We start from the raw sequence: 19,379 nt of genomic DNA on the forward strand, positions 1-19,379 counted from the left end.
TATGTATCTGAAACACATCCACGTTATTACTTAGAAACACATTTTACTGAATTCAATGCTGTGAAAACAAACAATCAAGCTCTGAGTGATCGTTACGAACACTAAAGTAAAATTCCAGCTTTAATTCATAATTCAAGATCTAACATGTTTCCCAGTTTCCTGGCTGCCTGGGGGGGTTATTTCTTAACAAAAATATATTGCAACAAGTTGCAACGACTAATAGAAAAAAAAAGGACAAAAAAAAAAAGGTTTCAAACTATATAAAAGGAGCCCCCTGGGCTGTGTGTCTTGGAGACTGAATCACTGAGTGACCATGGACGGCTTTCTGAAGATTATCCTTACACTTGGGGTGAGCTCAGTGGTAACCGCTGCTTATCTACCCACAATTCCTGAGACTAATCAGAACATATCAGCCCTGGCAATAACCTGTACTGACTACTACAACAAGGGATCCAGTGAGGACTCAATCTTCCAGCTAGATGGCACCGAACATGGGACATTAATAGTAAGTATCGTGACTGGTCTATAGTATACACTGCACCATACAATCTACTAATGCTGTAACAGAGACAAATAGAAAGAGACAGAGACAAAGACACACATACACAGACTAATAGAGAAACATATAGCAAGCACAGACAGAAAAATAAATATATACAAAAATAGTAACCAATAGCAAGGACAGGTAGAAAAGGCAATGACAGACAAAGACACAGATAGCGAGTACAGACATGTATGTAACTAGATAAACAGACAGATATAGAATGATAGATGCCATGAGAAAGTAAAATTCAGAAAGAATGAAACATAGAACATTTATATCCAATTATTGTATTTATTAGATACTTAGCAGGATATTTATCATTACACGTGACCTGCGTACTGAGCCTACTAGTCCAGATTCTTCATTTATTTATTGAATAGGACAAAGATCCGACCTTCCAACAGCTCACTTTCATAATAAAGGAGACACGGTGTAAGAAATCAGAGGAAAACATCAACAAGCCGTGTGCTTTCAAAGAGGACGGAGTAAGTTACCTGCTCTTATTATCAACACTAACTCTGTGTATTATAACATAACTATAACATGTAAAACACCGGGACTCTACGAAGGTGGAGGAAATATTAATGTAGATAAATTCACCATTTGGAGACAGAGTTAAAAAAATACAAAGCGAACAATGTTTATACAGATATACATTTTATTTTAAATATTTGAAAAACAGAATAATAAGAAAATGCACTTTAACCATAAAGTGAGGAGAATTAAATAACTAAATATGGCAAAATAATCTTAAAAAAGAAAACTGTCACTTCGCCTTCACAATGCTCACGTATTCCTATATTAGATAAATACACATATGTGAAGTGTGAAAAATAAGATATTACAAGATCCTAATTAAAAATTTTTTTACATAGAACATTGAAATTATAAATAAAGTTATCACGGTGTAAGTGATTTTCAATGTATTCTTCAGTGTTCTCAATTGATGGATCCCATTTAAGTAAAAAACATATTACATTTAAAACTGAACTACTAAAATATACTTAAAGTAGATAAAAAGAAATATAGATGATTTGAACCTTGTATTTATGTTTGAATGACAGGTTTTCTATAATTATGAAAATAGGTTGTGAAAAGGCATTCCCAAATACAAACATATATATGGGCACTGAAACTCCTACTACTCCTGGCCGGCAGCAATGACTATAGTATTATCAGCCGCAATACCTAAACAGGGACAGTTGGGAGGTATGATACCGTGTGATTATAAATCAGGAGCTGGTGTATGACAGTAATAAAATTAGCTGTGTACAGTCACAGCTTCAGGAATAAGTGTGATGTAGCTTTAACCCCTTAAGGACCAAACTTCTGGAATAAAATGGAATCATGACATGTCACACATGTCATGTGTCCTTAACCCCTTAAGGACACATGACATGTGTGACATGTCATGATTCCCTTTTATTCCAGAAGTTTGGTCCTTAAGGGGTTAAGGGGTGAAATGACGGTGTTTGGGGAGGTTTGTTCCATTATGATGTTTTTGAGATGCTGTGCCATTTTTCCTAAATGGATTCACTAATGACATTGATATTTAATTTTCCTGCTGACTCCTTATTCAGTTTCTATGGGATCATTTCTATATCTGTTCACCTAGTGCAGTGGTAGTCAACCTGGTCCCTACCGCCCAGTGGGCTGTTTGGGATTTCAGGTGGGCGGTGGTGGGTTTTGCAGAAAATGCCCAGTGGGCCTCGATGGCCATGGGGGGGGAGGGGGGAGGGAGATGAAAGGATTGCGCAGAGCCAGCCTTGCTGTAAGCCCTCTCGAGCTGGAGAGGTGATCAAAGATCTTCCTCACTGGCCCACTGCCAACAGAGGGAACTCTGGTCTCCGCGAGCAGTCTGGTCGTAGCGTTGCCGTGCATTACCATGGCAACACTCTGATACACTGCTGTGCATGCAGGAGGACAGGAGAGTCAGCCTGCAGCCTGCACACACGGCACCCCTTACACACACTGCACTCTTCACACACACAGCTCCCTTCACACACACACACACTGCTCCCTTCACACACACACTGCACTCTTTACACACATCACCTCACAGACACAGATAGAAAAAAAAAGTAGAATAGAAAATAGAAAAAAAATGATACATTTAAGTATATATATAAAAAAAACCCTCCTTTCTAAAAAAATAAATAAATAAATCTCACTTGCGCTATAAAATTACTTACTGTGCCACTAATGGGCATTAAGGACATTTTACCATCAACAAAAATACAAAAGTGGGTGGTAGGTATTAAAAGGTTGATACCCCTGACCTAGTGTATAAAGAAATAAAGTATAAAGTGAAAATATCACAGGAATACAGTATAAAAAAAGGGTAAGGTTAGCGCTAATAATATAATGAACAGGCAGCGACCTTTTAGAGGGTAACCCTCTAACCCTCTATATAAAAGATACACAGTAAAGAGAGAGAAAGGTTGCGCCCGAAATAAAATAAATAAAAATAATAATAATAAAAATAATAATAAAAAATAAAGATAAAAAATAAAAACAAATATAAAAATAAGGTAAAATACAAAATAATAGGTAAGTTCCAATGAGTGTCAGGAGATAAGATAAGTATAGTCACTAATTCCGCTGTGGGGGTAGGTTCTCTTGTTGTAGTAGTTCACACCGTCTCGGTATATGGAAAACACAAGGAGAAAGGACCAATCGTGCGGAGTGTATACACTTAATGTGACAGTATTAAAAATATATATGTTGCACTCACATTTGAGTGAGCTATAGCCAGCTCAGGGTTTGTAGGCATATAGCGGTATAATCCCCGCTTACAGGATATATTGGTGCTTGTCCTCCAAGGGGTTTGTCCAACTCTCAGGAGAAGAAGGAGATAAAAACAGCAGATAGTGCTCTCTGATGATATTTTAAGGTGGTGAATAAAATAAGATAAAATATACTCACAAGTAAAGTGCAGGTCACACTGCACTTTAGAAATAGCGTTAGTGGTATAATCCCCACTTCAGGATATGTAGTATAAAATGCCAGGAAAAAAATAAAATAGTAATAATAGTGTGCAAAAAATTATAGTGGTACAAATATCTAACCAAAAATCATTTATTTTATAAATAACACAATATAAATAACCATTAACGCGTTCACCGCTGGGGCTTTATCAAAAATGGAATAACATATAACCTGGCACATAAAGAATATATATAGGTACACTAGTACTTTAAAAAATGGCGCCAATATGACATCATTACTTGGTAGCCAATCAAAATCATACAATGTACATTTTTAAAAATCTAATAAAAACTTTGAACATGAGTGTGTTTCTTTAATATACTGTATATCCTATCCTTGTAGGTTAAATGATATTTAAAAACGAGGTTCAAGAACATAAATATGATAGATTTAAACATTGCGCGTCACGTTTCTCGCACAGCACCTTGGGGAATGTAGTGCGCGAGTCACGTGATCGGCGTGGGATGGCTGATGAGGTAGTGCAGCCATCTTATTGGTGGCCGGCATGCACTACTCTGAAAACGGATCGAAGATCAGCACGTGACCCGCGGCCAATGGGAGAGTGATGTGCGGGTCAAGTGGTTGGCAGATCGGCGAAAGGGTGCATGGGAGATGTAGTTTTGAGCGCCCTTTCATCTGAAGCTGAATATAAATAAGAGGATAAGAAAAATTCATATTGTATATACATATAGATAGATATAATAGTGTAAAAAGAGACAGACTGAATAAATTAATTAGTCAATAGGTAAAAACAATATAGTTAAGCATATCATATATATACATATTGAAGAAACTGAGTATCATAGTTTAAATAAGGGGCGCAAAGTTAGTTAGGAGCATTTGTATAAAAAAATCAAATGGTGTGTACATAGTCATTGGAATACATAAAATAATTTAAGATATAATAAAACATTTAAAGAGCCATTATAAAAGAAAACAAATATTCATTTATACTACATATCCTGAAGTGGGGATTATACCACTAACACTATTTCTAAAGTGCAGTGTGACCTGCACTTTACTTGTGAGTATATTTTATCTTATTTTATTCACCACCTTAAAATATCATCAGAGAGCACTATCTGCTGTTTTTATCTCCTTCTTCTCCTGAGAGTTGGGCAAACCCCTTGGAGGACAAGCACCAATATATCCTGTAAGCGGGGATTATACCGCTATATGCCTACAAACCCTGAGCTGGCTATAGCTCACCCAAATGTGAGTGCAACATATATATTTTTAATACTGTCACATTAAGTGTATACACTCCGCACGATTGGTCCTTTCTCCTTGTGTTTTCCATATACCGAGACGGTGTGAACTACTACAACAAGAGAACCTACCCCCACAGCGGAATTAGTGACTATACTTATCTTATCTCCTGACACTCATTGGAACTTACCTATTATTTTGTATTTCACCTTATTTTTATATTTATTTTTATTTTTTATCTTTATTTTTTATTATTATTTTTATTATTATTATTTGTATTTATTTTATTTCTGGTGCAACCTTTCTCTCTCATCACAGGAATACAAACTGTCCTAAATCATCCTATTAGAAAGTTCTTCATGTCTCAGTCCCTGCCCTGTCCTTGTATTTACTGTGTTATAACTGTGTCTCCAACATAGGTGGTAAAGCAGTGCACAGCATCCATTTTCCCTGGAGACGGAGAAAGAAAAATGATCGTTACATGCGACACTTTGTATCAAAACGTAAGTTTCTCTGTTACATAAAGCGAAGTATAGTTAGGATGATTGGAGCTTGGTTTATAGACTATACAATTTACATTATGGATACAATCTCATTTCTAAGGGTTTCCTTTACTTGTTTAATTGATTCTAATCTGGCAATAGGTCTGTTCTTTCACCAGACATGGCCTGCAGGTTAGGACATCACAGGGAGGATTCTTACTGCGGGGAGGGGGTTATAGAAACATAGAATGTGACAGCAGATAAGAACCATTCGGCCCATCTAGTCTGCCCAATTTTCTAAATACTTTCATTAGCCCCTAGCCTTATCTTATAGTTAGGATAGCCTTATGCCTATCCACGCATGCTTAAACTCATTTACTGTGTTAACCTCTACCACTTCAGCTGGAAGGCTGTTCCATGTATCCACTACCCTCTCAGTAAAGTAATACTTCCTGATATTATTTTAAAAACATTTGTCCCTCTAATTTAAGACGATTTCCTCTTGTTGTGGTAGTTTTTCTTCTTTTAAATATAGTCTCCTCCTTTACTGTGTTGATTCCGTTTATGTATTTAAATGTTTCTATCATATCCCCCGTCTCGTCTTTCCTCCAAGCCATACATGTTAAGATCCTTTAACCTTTCCTGGTAAGTTTTATCCTGCAATCCATGAACCAGTTTAGTAGCCCTTCTCTGAACTCTCTCTAAGGTATCAATATCCTTCTGGAAATATGGTCTCCAGTACTGCGTACAATACTCCAAGTGAGGTTTCACCAGTGTTCTGTACAATGGCATGAGCACTTCCCTCTTTCTACTGCTAATACCTCTCCCTATACAACCCAGCATTCTGCTAGCATTTCCTGCTGCTCTATTACATTGTCTGCCTACCTTTAAGTCATCTGAATTAATCACCCCTAAATCCCTTTCCTCAGATGTTGACGTTAGGACTCTATCAAATATTCTGTACTCTATCCTTGGGTTTTTATGTCCAAGATGCATTATCTTGCACTTATCCACATTAAATGTCAGTTGCCACAACTCTGACCATTTTTCTAGTTTACCTAAATCATTTGCCATTTGGCTTATCCCTCCTGGAACATCAACCCTGTTACATATCTTAGTATCATCAGCAAAAAAAAAACATACCTTACCATCAAGACCTTCTGCAATATCACTAATAAAAATATTAAAGAGAATGGGTCCAAGTACAGATCCCTGAGGTACCCCACTGGTAGCAAGACCTTGCTTTGAATATACTCCATTGACTACAACCCTCTGTTGCCTGTCACTCAGCCACTGCCTTACCCATTCAGCAATATTGGAATCCAAACGTAAGGATTGCAGTTTATTGATAAGCCTTCTATGTGCAACAGTGTCAAAAGCCTTACTGAAATCTAGGTAAGCAATGTCTACTGCACCACCCTGATCTATTATTTTAGTTATCCAATCAAAAAAATCAATAAGATTAGTTTGGCATGATCTCCCTGAAGTAAACCCATGTTGTCTCTGATCTTGAAATCCATGTGATTTTAGATGTTCAACAATCCTATCCTTTAACAGGGTTTCCATTACTTTCCCCACTACTGAAGTAAGTTTACTATGTGAATGGGCACAACATTCGCTTGCTTCCAATCTTCTGGGACTACTCCTGTTAACAATGATTGGTTAAATAAATCTGTTAATGGTTTTGCTAGTACACCACTAAGCTGATTTAATAACTTTGGGTGTATTCCATCAGGCCCCATTTACTTATTTGTCTTTACTTTTGGCAGTTGAAATAGAACCTCTTCCTCTGTAAACTCACGTGTAATAAATAACTCATTTGTCCTTTTTCCTAACTGAGGTCCCTTTCCTTCATTTTCATCTGTAAATACTGAACAAAAATATTTATTGAGGCAGTCAGCTAGATACTACATACCTTCATTCTTTTGTTTTTAATCTAACTAATTCTTGTTTTACTTTCCTTTTCTCATTTTATATCTAAAGAAATGTTTTGAAACATAGAAACATAGAAACATAGAATGTGACGGCAGATAAGAACCATTCGGCCCATCTAGTCTGCCCAGTTTTCTAAATACTTTCATTAGTCCCTGGCCTTATCTTATAGTTAGGATAGCCTTATGCCTATCCCACGCATGCTTAAACTCCTTTACTGTGTTAACCTCTACCACTTCAGCTGGAAGGCTATTCCATGCATCCACTACCCTCTCAGTAAAGTAATACTTCCTGGTATTATTTTTAAACCTTTGTCCCTCTAATTTAAGACTATGTCCTCTTGTTGTGGTAGTTTTTCTTCTTTTAAATATAGTCTCCTCCTTTACTGTGTTGATTCCCTTTATGTATTTAAATGTTTCTATCATATCCCCCCTGTCTCGTCTTTCCTCCAAGCTATACATGTTAAGATCCTTCAACCTTTCCTGGTAAGTTTTATCCTGCAATCCATGAACCAGTTTAGTAGCCCTTCTTTGAACTCTCTCTAAGGTATCAATATCCTTCTGAAGATAGGGTCTCCAGTACTGTGTACAGTACTCCAAGTGAGGTCTCACCAGTGTTCTGTACAATGGCATGAGCACTTCCCTCTTTCTACTGCTAATACCTCTCCCTATACAACCAAGCATTCTGCTAGCATTTCCTGCTGCTCTATTACATTGTCTGCCTACCTTTAAGTCATCAGAAATAATCACCCCTAAATCCCTTTCCTCAGATGTTGAGGTTAGGACTCTATCAAATATTTTGTACTCTACCCTTGGGTTTTTACGTCCAAGATGCATTATCTTGCACTTATCCACATTAAATGTCAGTTGCCACAACTCTGACCATTTTTCTAGTTTACCTAAATCATTTTCCATTTGGCTTATCCCTCCTGGAACATCAACCCTGTTACATATCTTAGTATCATCCGCAAAAAGACACACCTTACCATCAAGACCTTCTGCAATATCACTAATAAAAATATTAAAGAGAATGGGTCCAAGTACAGATCCCTGAGGTACCCCACTGGTGACAAGCCCAAGCTTCGAATATACTCCATTGACTACAACCCTCTGTTGCCTGTCACTCAGCCACTGCCTTACCCATTCAACAATATTCGAATCCAAACTCAAAGATTGTAGTTTATTGATAAGCCTTCTATGTGCAACAGTGTCAAAAGCCTTACTGAAATCTAAGTAAGCAATGTCTACTGCACCACCCTGATCTATAATTTTAGTTACCCAATCAAAAAAATCAATAAGATTAGTTTGGCATGATCTCCCTGAAGTAAACCCATGTTGTCTCTGGTCTTGAAATCCATGTGTTTTTAGATGTTCAACAATCCTATCCTTTAACATGGTTTCCATCACTTTCCCCACTACTGAAGTAAGGCTTACTGGCCTATAGTTGCCCGACTCCTCCCTATTACCTTTCTTGTGAATGGGCACAACATTCGCTAACTTCCAATCTTCTGGGACTACTCCTGTTATCAATGAATGGTTAAATAAATCTGTTAATGGTTTTGCTAGTACACCACTAAGCTCTTTTAATAGCTTTGGGTGTATTCCATCAGGTCCCATTGACTTATTTGTCTTTACTTTTGACAGTTGAAATAGAACCTCTTCCTCTGTAAACTCACGTGTAATAAATGACTAATTTATCCTTTTTGTTAACAGAGGTCCCTTTCCTTCATTTTCATCTGTAAATACCGAACAAAAATATTCATTGAGGCAGTCAGCTAGACCTTTATCCTCATCTACATACCTTCCTTCTTTTGTTTTTAATCTAACTAATCCTTGTTTTACTTTTCTTTTCTCATTTATGTATCTAAAAAAAGTTTTGTCCCCCTTTTTTACTGACTGTGCTATTTTCTCTTCTGTGTGGGATTTGGAAGCTCTTATAACTTGCTTAGCCTCTTTCTGCCTAATCTTATAGGTCATTCTGTCTTCCTCACTCTGGTTTTTTTTATAATTACTAAATGCTAACTTTTTGTTTTTTACTATTTTGGCCACATCTGCGGAGTACCACAGTGGTTTCTTGAATTTTTTGCTTTTACTGACAAGCCTAATGCAATTTTCTGTTGCCTTCAGTAGTGCAACTTTTAAATAATCCCATTTATTTTGGACTCCATTTAAGTTGCTCCAGTCTGATAATGACTCCTTTACACATATTCTAATTTTAGAAAAGTCTGTTTGTCTAAAGTCTAAAACTTTTGTTTTTGTGTGGTGTGACTCAGTCACTGTTCTTATATTAAACCACACTGACTGATGATCACTGGATCCTAAACTTTCACCTACAGTAATATCTGATACCAAATCTCCATTTGTTAACACTAAATCTAGTATGGCCTCTTTACGAGTTGGCTCCTCAACGACTTGTTTTAGAGACAATCCCAGTAGGGAGTTTAGAATATGTGTGCTCCTGGCACAAGTAGCTATTTTTGTTTTCCAATTCACATCAGGAAGATTAAAGTCACCCATGATGATAACTTCCCCCTTCATTGTCATTTTAGCTATTTCTTCAACTAGTAAATTATCTAACTCTTCAATTTGTCCTGGGGGCCTATAAATCACACCTACACGAGTTACTGTGTGATTACCAAATTCTAACGTAACCCAAACGGACTCTATGTTCGCCTCACTAACCTTTATTAGGCTAGATTTTATGCTATCCTTTACATACAGGGCCACCCCTCCCCCTTTCTTGCCTTCCCTGTCTTTTCTATATAAAGAGTACCCTGGTATTGCTATGTCCCAGTCATTTTTATCATTATACCATGTCTCGGTAACAGCGACTAAATCTACACTATCAGTTGCCATTATTGCCACAAGTTCATGGATCTTATTCCCTAAACTGCGAGCATTTGTAGACATGACTCTAAGCTTATCATTTTTTAACACACTTGCTACAGGCACCTTCTGTCCTTGTTTTGGGGGACAATTGGATTGATGTTTTATCACCCTTTTGCCCCCCCCTCCTAGTTTAAAAACATCCTAGCAAAACCTCTGAACTGCTCACTGAGAACATTTGTTCCCTTTTGAGAAAGATGCAAACCATCTTTTTTGTACAATTTATTTCCATTCCAAACAGAGCTACCATGAGCAATAAAGCCAAATCCTTGCTCCCGACACCATTCACCAAGCCACAAGTTAAAGTCCCTAATACGCATCCGCCTGTCGTTCTGAGTGTTATGCACAGGCAGAACTTCAGAGAATGACAGTGTGGAAGCAACCTGCCGTATATCATTGGCAAAAACACTAAAAACTTCCTTAACCTCTGAAACCTCATTGCAAGCCAAGTCATTTGTCCCTAAATGGACAAGTACATCCAATTCCCCTTCCTGCTTTGCTTGCTTAACAATATTACAGATACGTCTCCTGTCTCTGTGAGCAGTAGCTCCGGGAAGACACCTCACAAGACCACCATTGTCCATCTCCACACCTCTTATGATGGAATCCCCCAACAACAACTGCTTTCTATTAGGCCTCACCATAGTCTTCAAGCCTCTCTGCACAACACCACTAGCCTCAGTGCCTCTCTGCACAACACCACTAGCCTCAGTGCCTCTCTGCACAACACCACTAGCCTCAGTGCCTCTCTGCACAACACCACTAGCCTCAGTGCCTCTCTGCACAACACCACTAGCCTCAGTGCCTCTCTGCACAACACCACTAGCCTCAGTGCCTCTCTGCACAACACCACTAGCCTCAGTGCCTCTCTGCACAACACCACTAGCCTCAGTGCCTCTCTGCACAACACCACTAGCCTCAGTGCCTCTCTGCACAACACCACTAGCCTCAGTGCCTCTCTGCACAACACCACTAGCCTCAGTGCCTCTCTGCACAACACCACTAGCCTCAGTGCCTATCTCCAGGACACCACTAGCCTCAGTGCCTGTCTCCAGGACACCACTACACTCTGAAAGTGCAGAAAATGAATTATGTAGAACAACAGACTGTGCAATATGCCTTTTATCCACAACTCCAAGTCTACCAGATCCTACAGTAATCCATCTGCCATTCCTAGTATGTCTCTGCGGCAATGGCTTTGCAGCAGTTCCAGCCTGAATTTGTTTACCAGATAATTTACAAATCTCAGACTTCAAAAATACAATCTCCTGCCGCAAGATAGAGAACTGTCTACAGATTAGACAACAACCAAACTTCCAAAAAGTGGAACGTGAAACAAATGCAAAGCAACTATTACACTGAACTAAGTCTGCCATTCCAATGAGGCGAATAATTTAAATCAAACAAATTTTACTTTTTTTTTTTTTTTTTTTTTTATTTATCCTCCTGGATACCTCAGATTACCTCCAGTTTATCTCCAGAATATCTCCAACCACACACACACTTAGAAGCAACACTCTCCAGAATATCTCCAACCACAGACACTTAGAAGCAACACTCTCCAGAATATCTCCAACCACACACACACTTAGAAGCAACACTTAGATGAAGCAACCAAGCTCTATTAGCCAAGCTAATGACAACTACCCTTATATACTCCTAAAATCACCTCCCACTAGGAATGTTTAACACCTGGGTAGGCCTCTGCTTATTAGCAAACAATAGCTAATTTAAATAGCAATCAATAGCAAGTAGCTACCTAATCCAATCAAATGCCTTATAATTACCAACAGGAAATCAAACCTTGTGCAGTCAGTAACCTTTTCCTACAGATGAATCTTACCTGTAACAGTAAAAAAGAACTCTTAGCACAACTCTTAGACAGTTGAAGCTTCTGTAAAACTCTCCAGAATATCTCCAACCACACACACACTTAGAAGCAACACTTAGATGAAGCAACCAAGCTCTATTAGCCAAGCTAATGACAACTACCCTTATATACTCCTAAAATCACCTCCCACTAGGAATGTTTAACACCTGGGTAGGCCTCTGCTTATTAGCAAACAATAGCTAATTTAAATAGCAATCAATAGCAAGTAGCTACCTAATCCAATCAAATGCCTTATAATTACCAACAGGAAATCAAACCTTGTGCAGTCAGTAACCTTTTCCTACAGATGAATCTTACCTGTAACAGTAAAAAAGAACTCTTAGCACAACTCTTAGACAGTTGAAGCTTCTGTAAAACTCTCCAGAATATCTCCAACCACACACACACTTAGAAGCAACACTTAGATGAAGCAACCAAGCTCTATTAGCCAAGCTAATGACAACTACCCTTATATACTCCTAAAATCACCTCCCACTAGGAATGTTTAACACCTGGGTAGGCCTCTGCTTATTAGCAAACAATAGCTAATTTAAATAGCAATCAATAGCAAGTAGCTACCTAATCCAATCAAATGCCTTATAATTACCAACAGGAAATCAAACCTTGTGCAGTCAGTAACCTTTTCCTACAGATGAATCTTACCTGTAACAGTAAAAAAGAACTCTTAGCACAACTCTTAGACAGTTGAAGCTTCTGTCCTTTTTTTTTTACTGACTGTGCTATTTTCTCTTCTGTGTGTGATTTGGAAGTTCTTATAACTTGCTTAGCCTCTTTCTGCCTAATCTTAATATTCCTCACTCTGCTAACTTTTAGTTTTTTACTATTTTGGCCACATCTGCGGAGTACCACAGTGGTTTCTTAAATGTTTTGCTTTTATTGACAAGCCTAATACAATGTTCTGTTGCTGTTATGGCTGAGCCTGATGAGAGTTGAAACAGAAATATGATTTATTGATGTATTGGTGATATTAGGCAGTTTAACAATCACCTGGCATTTCCCGTAGCCGGGGCAGATCCAGAGTGTGTGAGAATTATCTGTGATATCCTACAAGAACTAATACATTGACGTACATCTGACGTAGGTATGGAGAGAAAACCTACTTTGCTTTCACAAGTCATTGCTTGATAAAAGTGGGATTTTACCTTCATCACCTGATCACAGATGGGAGTAATTACAAAATTAAGTGATATTCCTATCTACTTGTCCTGACACAGAATAATTTGACATAGATTGATCAAAAATTAAATTAAAATGAAAAAAATAGCTGATCTGAAAAGCTTTTTTATCTCCACTATATTCACACATACATGGCTATTTTTGCTAAAATCCTGATTGCCTCACCCACAGGTGTGCGTAGCCCATTGCATGAGGGTGTGCACCCTAAAGCACAAACACACATGCCGCATATATATATATATATATATATAAATATATATATATATACATACACACACACTACTGTGTGTGTTTGTAGGCGCTGTGTGTGTGTGAAGGCGCTATGTGTGTGTAAGGGAGCTGTGTGTGTTTGTTTGTGAGGGTGGTGTGTGTGTATGTGTAAGGGTGCTGTGTGTGGGGTTGCTGTGTGTGTGCTTGTGAGGTTGGTGGGTGCTGTGTGTGTGAGGGTGCTGTTAGTGTGTGTGTATTGTGTGGGGGTGAGGGGGCCGTTTAGTTAATATCCCCCCACCCTTCTTACCTTATGTAGGGAGAGGGGAACTGTGCTGCTGCTATCCCTGGTGGTCCAGTGGAGAGTGAACTCTAGCCCCGCTACGCTCCGACCTCGCAATGGGAACCCGGCGGAGCTGCTGGCAAGAGCTCCCCGGGTCCTCTCCTGCCTCCACGGAGGGAGGCACAAAGCACGTGCCACGGGGATTATGGTGTGCCCTGGCACACCTAGCACACGCCTATGGTCTCACCTTGTGTCCTCTCATAGCCTCTCTCTTTGTCATAGTATGTACTGACTGCGCTTTGTTTGTGCTGCCTGTATGTGATGTGGCCTGTTTGTTCCCCTCCATTCCCCTGCTTAGCCTTCTGCAGGGAGTGGGACTATGATCTCTGGTATTCCAGCAGGAGTCCCTCTGGGAATCCTGGAGGTTGGGCTTCCTTGCCTTGTGCTCACTGGATGTGATGTGTGTGCATGCATGTAGTGTGTGTGTGTGTGTGCGTGAGGCGTGTCTATGTAGTGTGTGTGTGAATGTGGTGGGTGCTCGCTGGGATTCCTTGAATTGTGCCAGGAACAACATGTCCCAGACATCGGGTGATATAACTTCCACATCCTGATAGATTTTAATTCTTTGCTCACTGACAGAAAGATGGATGGTGGAAATAGGTGAGAAAATGTTGGAGAGAGGGGAGAAAGAGAATGGCGAGAAATTAGGGAAATTCTCTCTTCATCTTTACCATCACTTCTCACCATTCACTCTCTCTCTCTCTCTCTCTCTCTGTCCTCCATTATCACTCACTTTCCCTCTCTCTATCTCAGTCCTCCATACTCTCTCTATCTCAGTCCTCCATTCTCACTCACTCACTCTCTCCCTATATAATTTGTCCCTCATTCCTCACCTTTCTCTTTTCTTCTCTTCATTGAGATAAAGTTGTTTTGAGGGAAGTGAAACTCTTTAAGAAAGAAGAGAGAAAGGGTGTGGGGCCTGCCACTCAACATGGCCAGACATGCATTTGTGTAGCTCTCCAAGGCTTGACCTAATAATAAGCTTCTAAGGTAACTCTCACTACGGACAACAATTCTACAAGTCGATGCCAGAGAAGCATTTCACCCTCTTATGGATCCAAAACGCGATGATTGCCTGGTCTTCACCCACGTCTGGGTTTAGGCCAAGCGAGGCAGAGGTGCAGACTGCTGGGGGAAGCGGGCCGGTCTCTCGACATGAGACTCGCCTCTCAGCTTTGCACAGCGACAGCCCCTTACATCCCCCCCTTGGACCGGTGGGGGTTATCCCGGTATCCTCTGGGTCCATGAAAACCTACACCAGCCAATACGCCTACCACTCCAGCGAAGTCGCCACAAACTGCTCCCCAACGATCCAATATGGTGGACGCAACTCTTATAGACTCACATGGAGTAAACCCAGGGAGATCGTTGCAGCTCAACCGCTGACTTACAGTTGAGGCTCGATGAGCTCTTCTGGCAATTTTGGCGGACTCTGGAGCAGCGAGGCGCTGCAACTCAATCTAAACCTGATATGGATGACCGGAGACATGTGAAGCTAGAGGAGCCTCCTAAGGGCAAATCACCCAAGAGAAAACCTACACAACATTCTGCCCACCTGCCTGGGCCGAGAGCCATACGAGGCTTAACCGCCTTACATTGCCCACGCAGGCGGAAGATTACTCCCGCAAAGCGGAGAGTACCACCGCAATCCTCCGTCCACCTATAGAGGAGATATATGTGGACTGTAAAAGTGACTGGGTCTGTGGTTTAAATATGATGGCCCTCATGCAGGCTCAGGGCAGGAGGCAGACCCAGCTCCAGTACACAACCCTCCCTGGCTGTGAAAAGGCATTGCCACTCAAGGGAATCGGCTGATCTAAGCTGGGGGACTGCTGCCTGAGCTGTTTGTATCCGACGGTAGCGGACAACATACGCTCTACATTACATGCCATTAATACTATTGTTTCATGTTTCTAAGTTGGTTACATGACAGTGATCTAATGTTTAGCTTTTTCTCACCCCAGAGGCAATAGCAACTTCAATGATTTAATCTCATGGTCAGTCTATATAGCCTATGTTAATACTAATGTGTGCATTTGCTCACTGATTTATCTATTATAAATGTGTATATTATACCAAACGCTGGGCAGTTTCACATATGTCATTATTTTGTCCCCTATTGGCCTGTGTTTCCTATGGTGGCACCACACGTCCTTAATTAATTACCTATTGTTCACATGTCTCACGAGATATGCTTTTCTAAGAATGTCTTCAATTTACCTAGCAGTGGGACATGCCTTAATAGCCCAATACTCGTGCTTGAAATAATATAAAAATTGTGCAATTTCTCTCTATGTCATGACACTGCATGTTTTGTGATGTACTGCTGTTGTGGCTATGTAAGCCTGATTGTTATCGCATGCACTGCTAAAATAAAAAAAAAATAAAAAAAAAAGAAAGAAATGAACAAAAATACATAAAATGAGGTTTAAACAGTAATGAGATGAGAGTAAAGTAAATGTACCGTATATACTCGAGTATAAGCCGAGTTTTTCAGCCCATTTTTTGGGCTGAAAAACCCCAACTCGGCTTATACTCGAGTCAAGGTCTGTATTATGGCAATTTGCATTGCCATAATACAGACCGGGGGAGAGGGGGGCTGGCAGAGCTGTACTTACCTGTTCTGCAGCTCCTGTCAGCTCTCTCCTCCTCCGCGCCGTCCGTTCAGCACCTCGGTCAGCTCCCAGTGTAAGTCTCGCGAGAGCCGCGGCTCTCGCGAGACTTACAGTGTGAGCTGATAGAAGGAGCTGCACGGACGGCGCGGAGGAGGAGAGAGCTGACAGGAGCTGCAGAACAGGTAAGTACAGCTCTGCCAGCCCCCCTCTCCCCCCCACTCAACTGCCACTGGACCACCAGGGAAGGAGAGCCCCCCTCCCTGCCATGTATCAAGCAGGGAGGGGGGACGAAAAAAAAATAAAATAAGAAATAATAATAAATAAAAAAAATAATAATAATAAAAAAAAAGGGGGTATAAGGACCACTGTGGGAGGGGTATAAGGACCACTATGGGAGGGAGGGGGTGGGATAAGGACCACTATGGGAGGGAGGGGGGGGTATAAGGACCGCTATGGGAGGGAGGGGGGGGATAAGGACCACTATTGGAGGGAGGGGGTGGGATAAGGACCACTATGGGAGGGAGGGGGGGGATAAGGACCACTATGGGAGGGAGGGGGGGGGATAAGGACCACTATGGAAGGGAGGGGGGATAAGGACCACTATCGGAGGCAGGGGGTGGGATAAGGACCACTATGGGAGGGAGGGGGGGAGAAAAGGAACACTATGGGAGGGAGGGGGGGATAAGGACCACTATGGGAGGAAGGGAGGGGGGGGGATAAGGACCACTATGGGAGGGAGGGGGATAAGGACCACTATGGGAGGGAGGGGGGGGATAAGGACCACTATGGGAGGGAGGGGGGGGATAAGGACCACTAGGGGAGGGAGGGGGGGATAAGGACCACTAGGGGAGGGGAGGGGGAAGTAAGGACCACTAGGGGAGGGGGAAGTAAGGACCACTAGGGGAGGGGTGAGTCAGGACCACTGGGGGAGGGGGGTGAAGGAACACGGGGGTGGGGAGGTAAGGACCACTGAGGGAGGAGGAGGGGAGGTCAGGACATATGGGGGGGGCAAATATCCTTGCACCGGCCCTGCACACACTGCATTCATACACACACACTGCATTCATACACACACACACTGCATTCATACACACACACACTGCATTCATACATACACACGCTGCACTCATACACACGCTGCACTCATACAGACACTGCACTCATACACACACGCTGCACTCATACACACACACGCTGCACTCATACGCACACACTGCATTCATTATACACACACTGTAAATAAATATTCAATTAATATATTTTTTTTAGGATCTAATTTTATTTAGAAATTTACCAGTAGCTGCTGCATTTCCCACCCTAGTCTTATACTCGAGTCAATAAGTTTTCCCAGTTTTTTGGGGAAAAATTAGGGGCCTCGGCTTATATTCGGGTCGGCTTATACTCGAGTATATACGGTAATTATGTAGAGTAAAGGTGTGATATAAGGGCCTATTCTGTATGACTCTGTTATCTAACGGAATAAGGTCCAACTAGGGCAATTCATGGGCAAAGAGCTGGGCTTGGAGTAATTACTATAATTACTAAATATCTGTGATTATTGCACTAGATGTCGCTTATTATTGGACAATGCTTCAGGATGACATTCTATTTTTTTTTTTTTTTTCAGAACAAAAAGAAAAGAGATACTTCCAACCCACCATGTGATTGTAGATGTTGTTATCTCAAAAATAATAAGTGTCGCAGGAGACCAGGGTGCGGGGGCTCAATCGAAAGCCTTGATATAAATATTTAAGATTATAAGAAAAACGTATCTGTATCGGCTCCGTGTATATTGATACACTCCTGTTATTACTTAAATAAAAACACAGCATTTGACGTCTTATGTCTTATTAAAAATAAAGTATATTTATTGCTACAAACACATTACCAGAGACATCGAGGGGTTCAAGACAGATCTTCTTTATTCATAGAGACCATGACAGAGAGAGTGAAATAGAACAAATAGCCCAAAACTCAATTAATATAAAGGATTAAAGAAAGTGTGATGAACAGAAGGACCATAGAAGGACCCTCCTCTTCGACACTCCTGGCTTCCCCCTAAGAAAGACACCTGATTGGGAAGTGTGTACTGGCTGTGTGTGATTATACGGGGATGGCTGAGTTTGATTGTTTGTTGGGCTGGGTGTGGAATTGGTTGAGTGTCTGTCTGTGTGTCTTGCTGACTGAATGTGATATTGCTTTGATGGCTGGCTGAGTGTGGTTGTGTGTGGAGTTGGCTGAGTGTGATTGTGTGTGAAGTAGGCTGAGTATGATTGTAAGGGGTTCACTTCGAACTCTAAGTCAAACTAAATATACAAAAAGGAACCACGATTCAATCCAATTTCCAGGAGCTGGTGATTAGGAGGAGAAAAAACTTATAGAAAGGTAAACAAAATAATAGCCTATAAATAATACTCATAGATATTGATGCTAAAAGGTTATTGGTTAACAAAGTGTCCTTATTAAGTGAAACATAAGAAGAACAACCCTAACTCTATAAGGAACTTTCTCCACTAAGACATCATTTAAAAAGTATTTTGTAAGAATGTCCATAAAATCTCCAGACAGGACAAACAATCTTTTAGAAACACACAGTCCACTTGGGAATGTTACTGGTTGGCGAACAATGGTCACAGTCTTTATTAGTATGCTTGCAGCCACAATGCTGTATCCACACTGCGGCAATTTCTGAAATCGCAATGTCTCTGAATATCAAATGCAGAATAAATAACGCTTCAGGAACTACGGGATAACAGAAACAGCAGCTTTATTGGGGCAAAAGCATCAACGTTTCAACCCTGCTGGGTCTTTATCAAGCCTAAACCGCTATTTATTCTGCATATCTTGGAAGGGAGGCTTGGCCAACCCTGGCTTCAGAACACCTGGGTTATATGGTAAGTGCGGTATCCAGTGCGTCTCTGAATAGCAAATTGCAGAATACAATGTAACAGCTGGGATAAAGGGACTCCTGCGACCCGCGGAGCTGGAGACTCTGCATGGGAGCTGTAATTGTACCAGAATAGGGTCCGCATGTGAAAACACAGTAAAAATACTAGTACAGGGATGCTTCTGTTCCACTTTATGTTATGGGCCACTAAAATAGGTCC

General features: G+C 40.7%; 1 protein-coding gene across 1 annotated transcript; it reads left to right on the plus strand.

Annotated features, from left to right (window-relative positions):
* Nucleotides 1–253: 253 nt before the first annotated feature.
* LOC134608177 (cathelicidin-related peptide Oh-Cath-like) lies at nt 254–18,115 on the plus strand. The gene is made up of 4 exons (XM_063450842.1): nt 254–505; nt 925–1,029; nt 5,161–5,244; nt 17,900–18,115. The coding sequence occupies exons 1-4, from the start codon at nt 314–316 to the stop codon at nt 18,023–18,025; spliced, it is 507 nt and encodes a 168-aa protein (XP_063306912.1). The 5' UTR covers nt 254–313; the 3' UTR covers nt 18,026–18,115.
* The last annotated feature ends 1,264 nt before the right edge of the window (nt 18,116–19,379 follow it).

Source organism: Pelobates fuscus, chromosome 4 (assembly GCF_036172605.1).
Source record: "Pelobates fuscus isolate aPelFus1 chromosome 4, aPelFus1.pri, whole genome shotgun sequence".
NCBI lineage: Eukaryota > Metazoa > Chordata > Amphibia > Anura > Pelobatidae > Pelobates > Pelobates fuscus.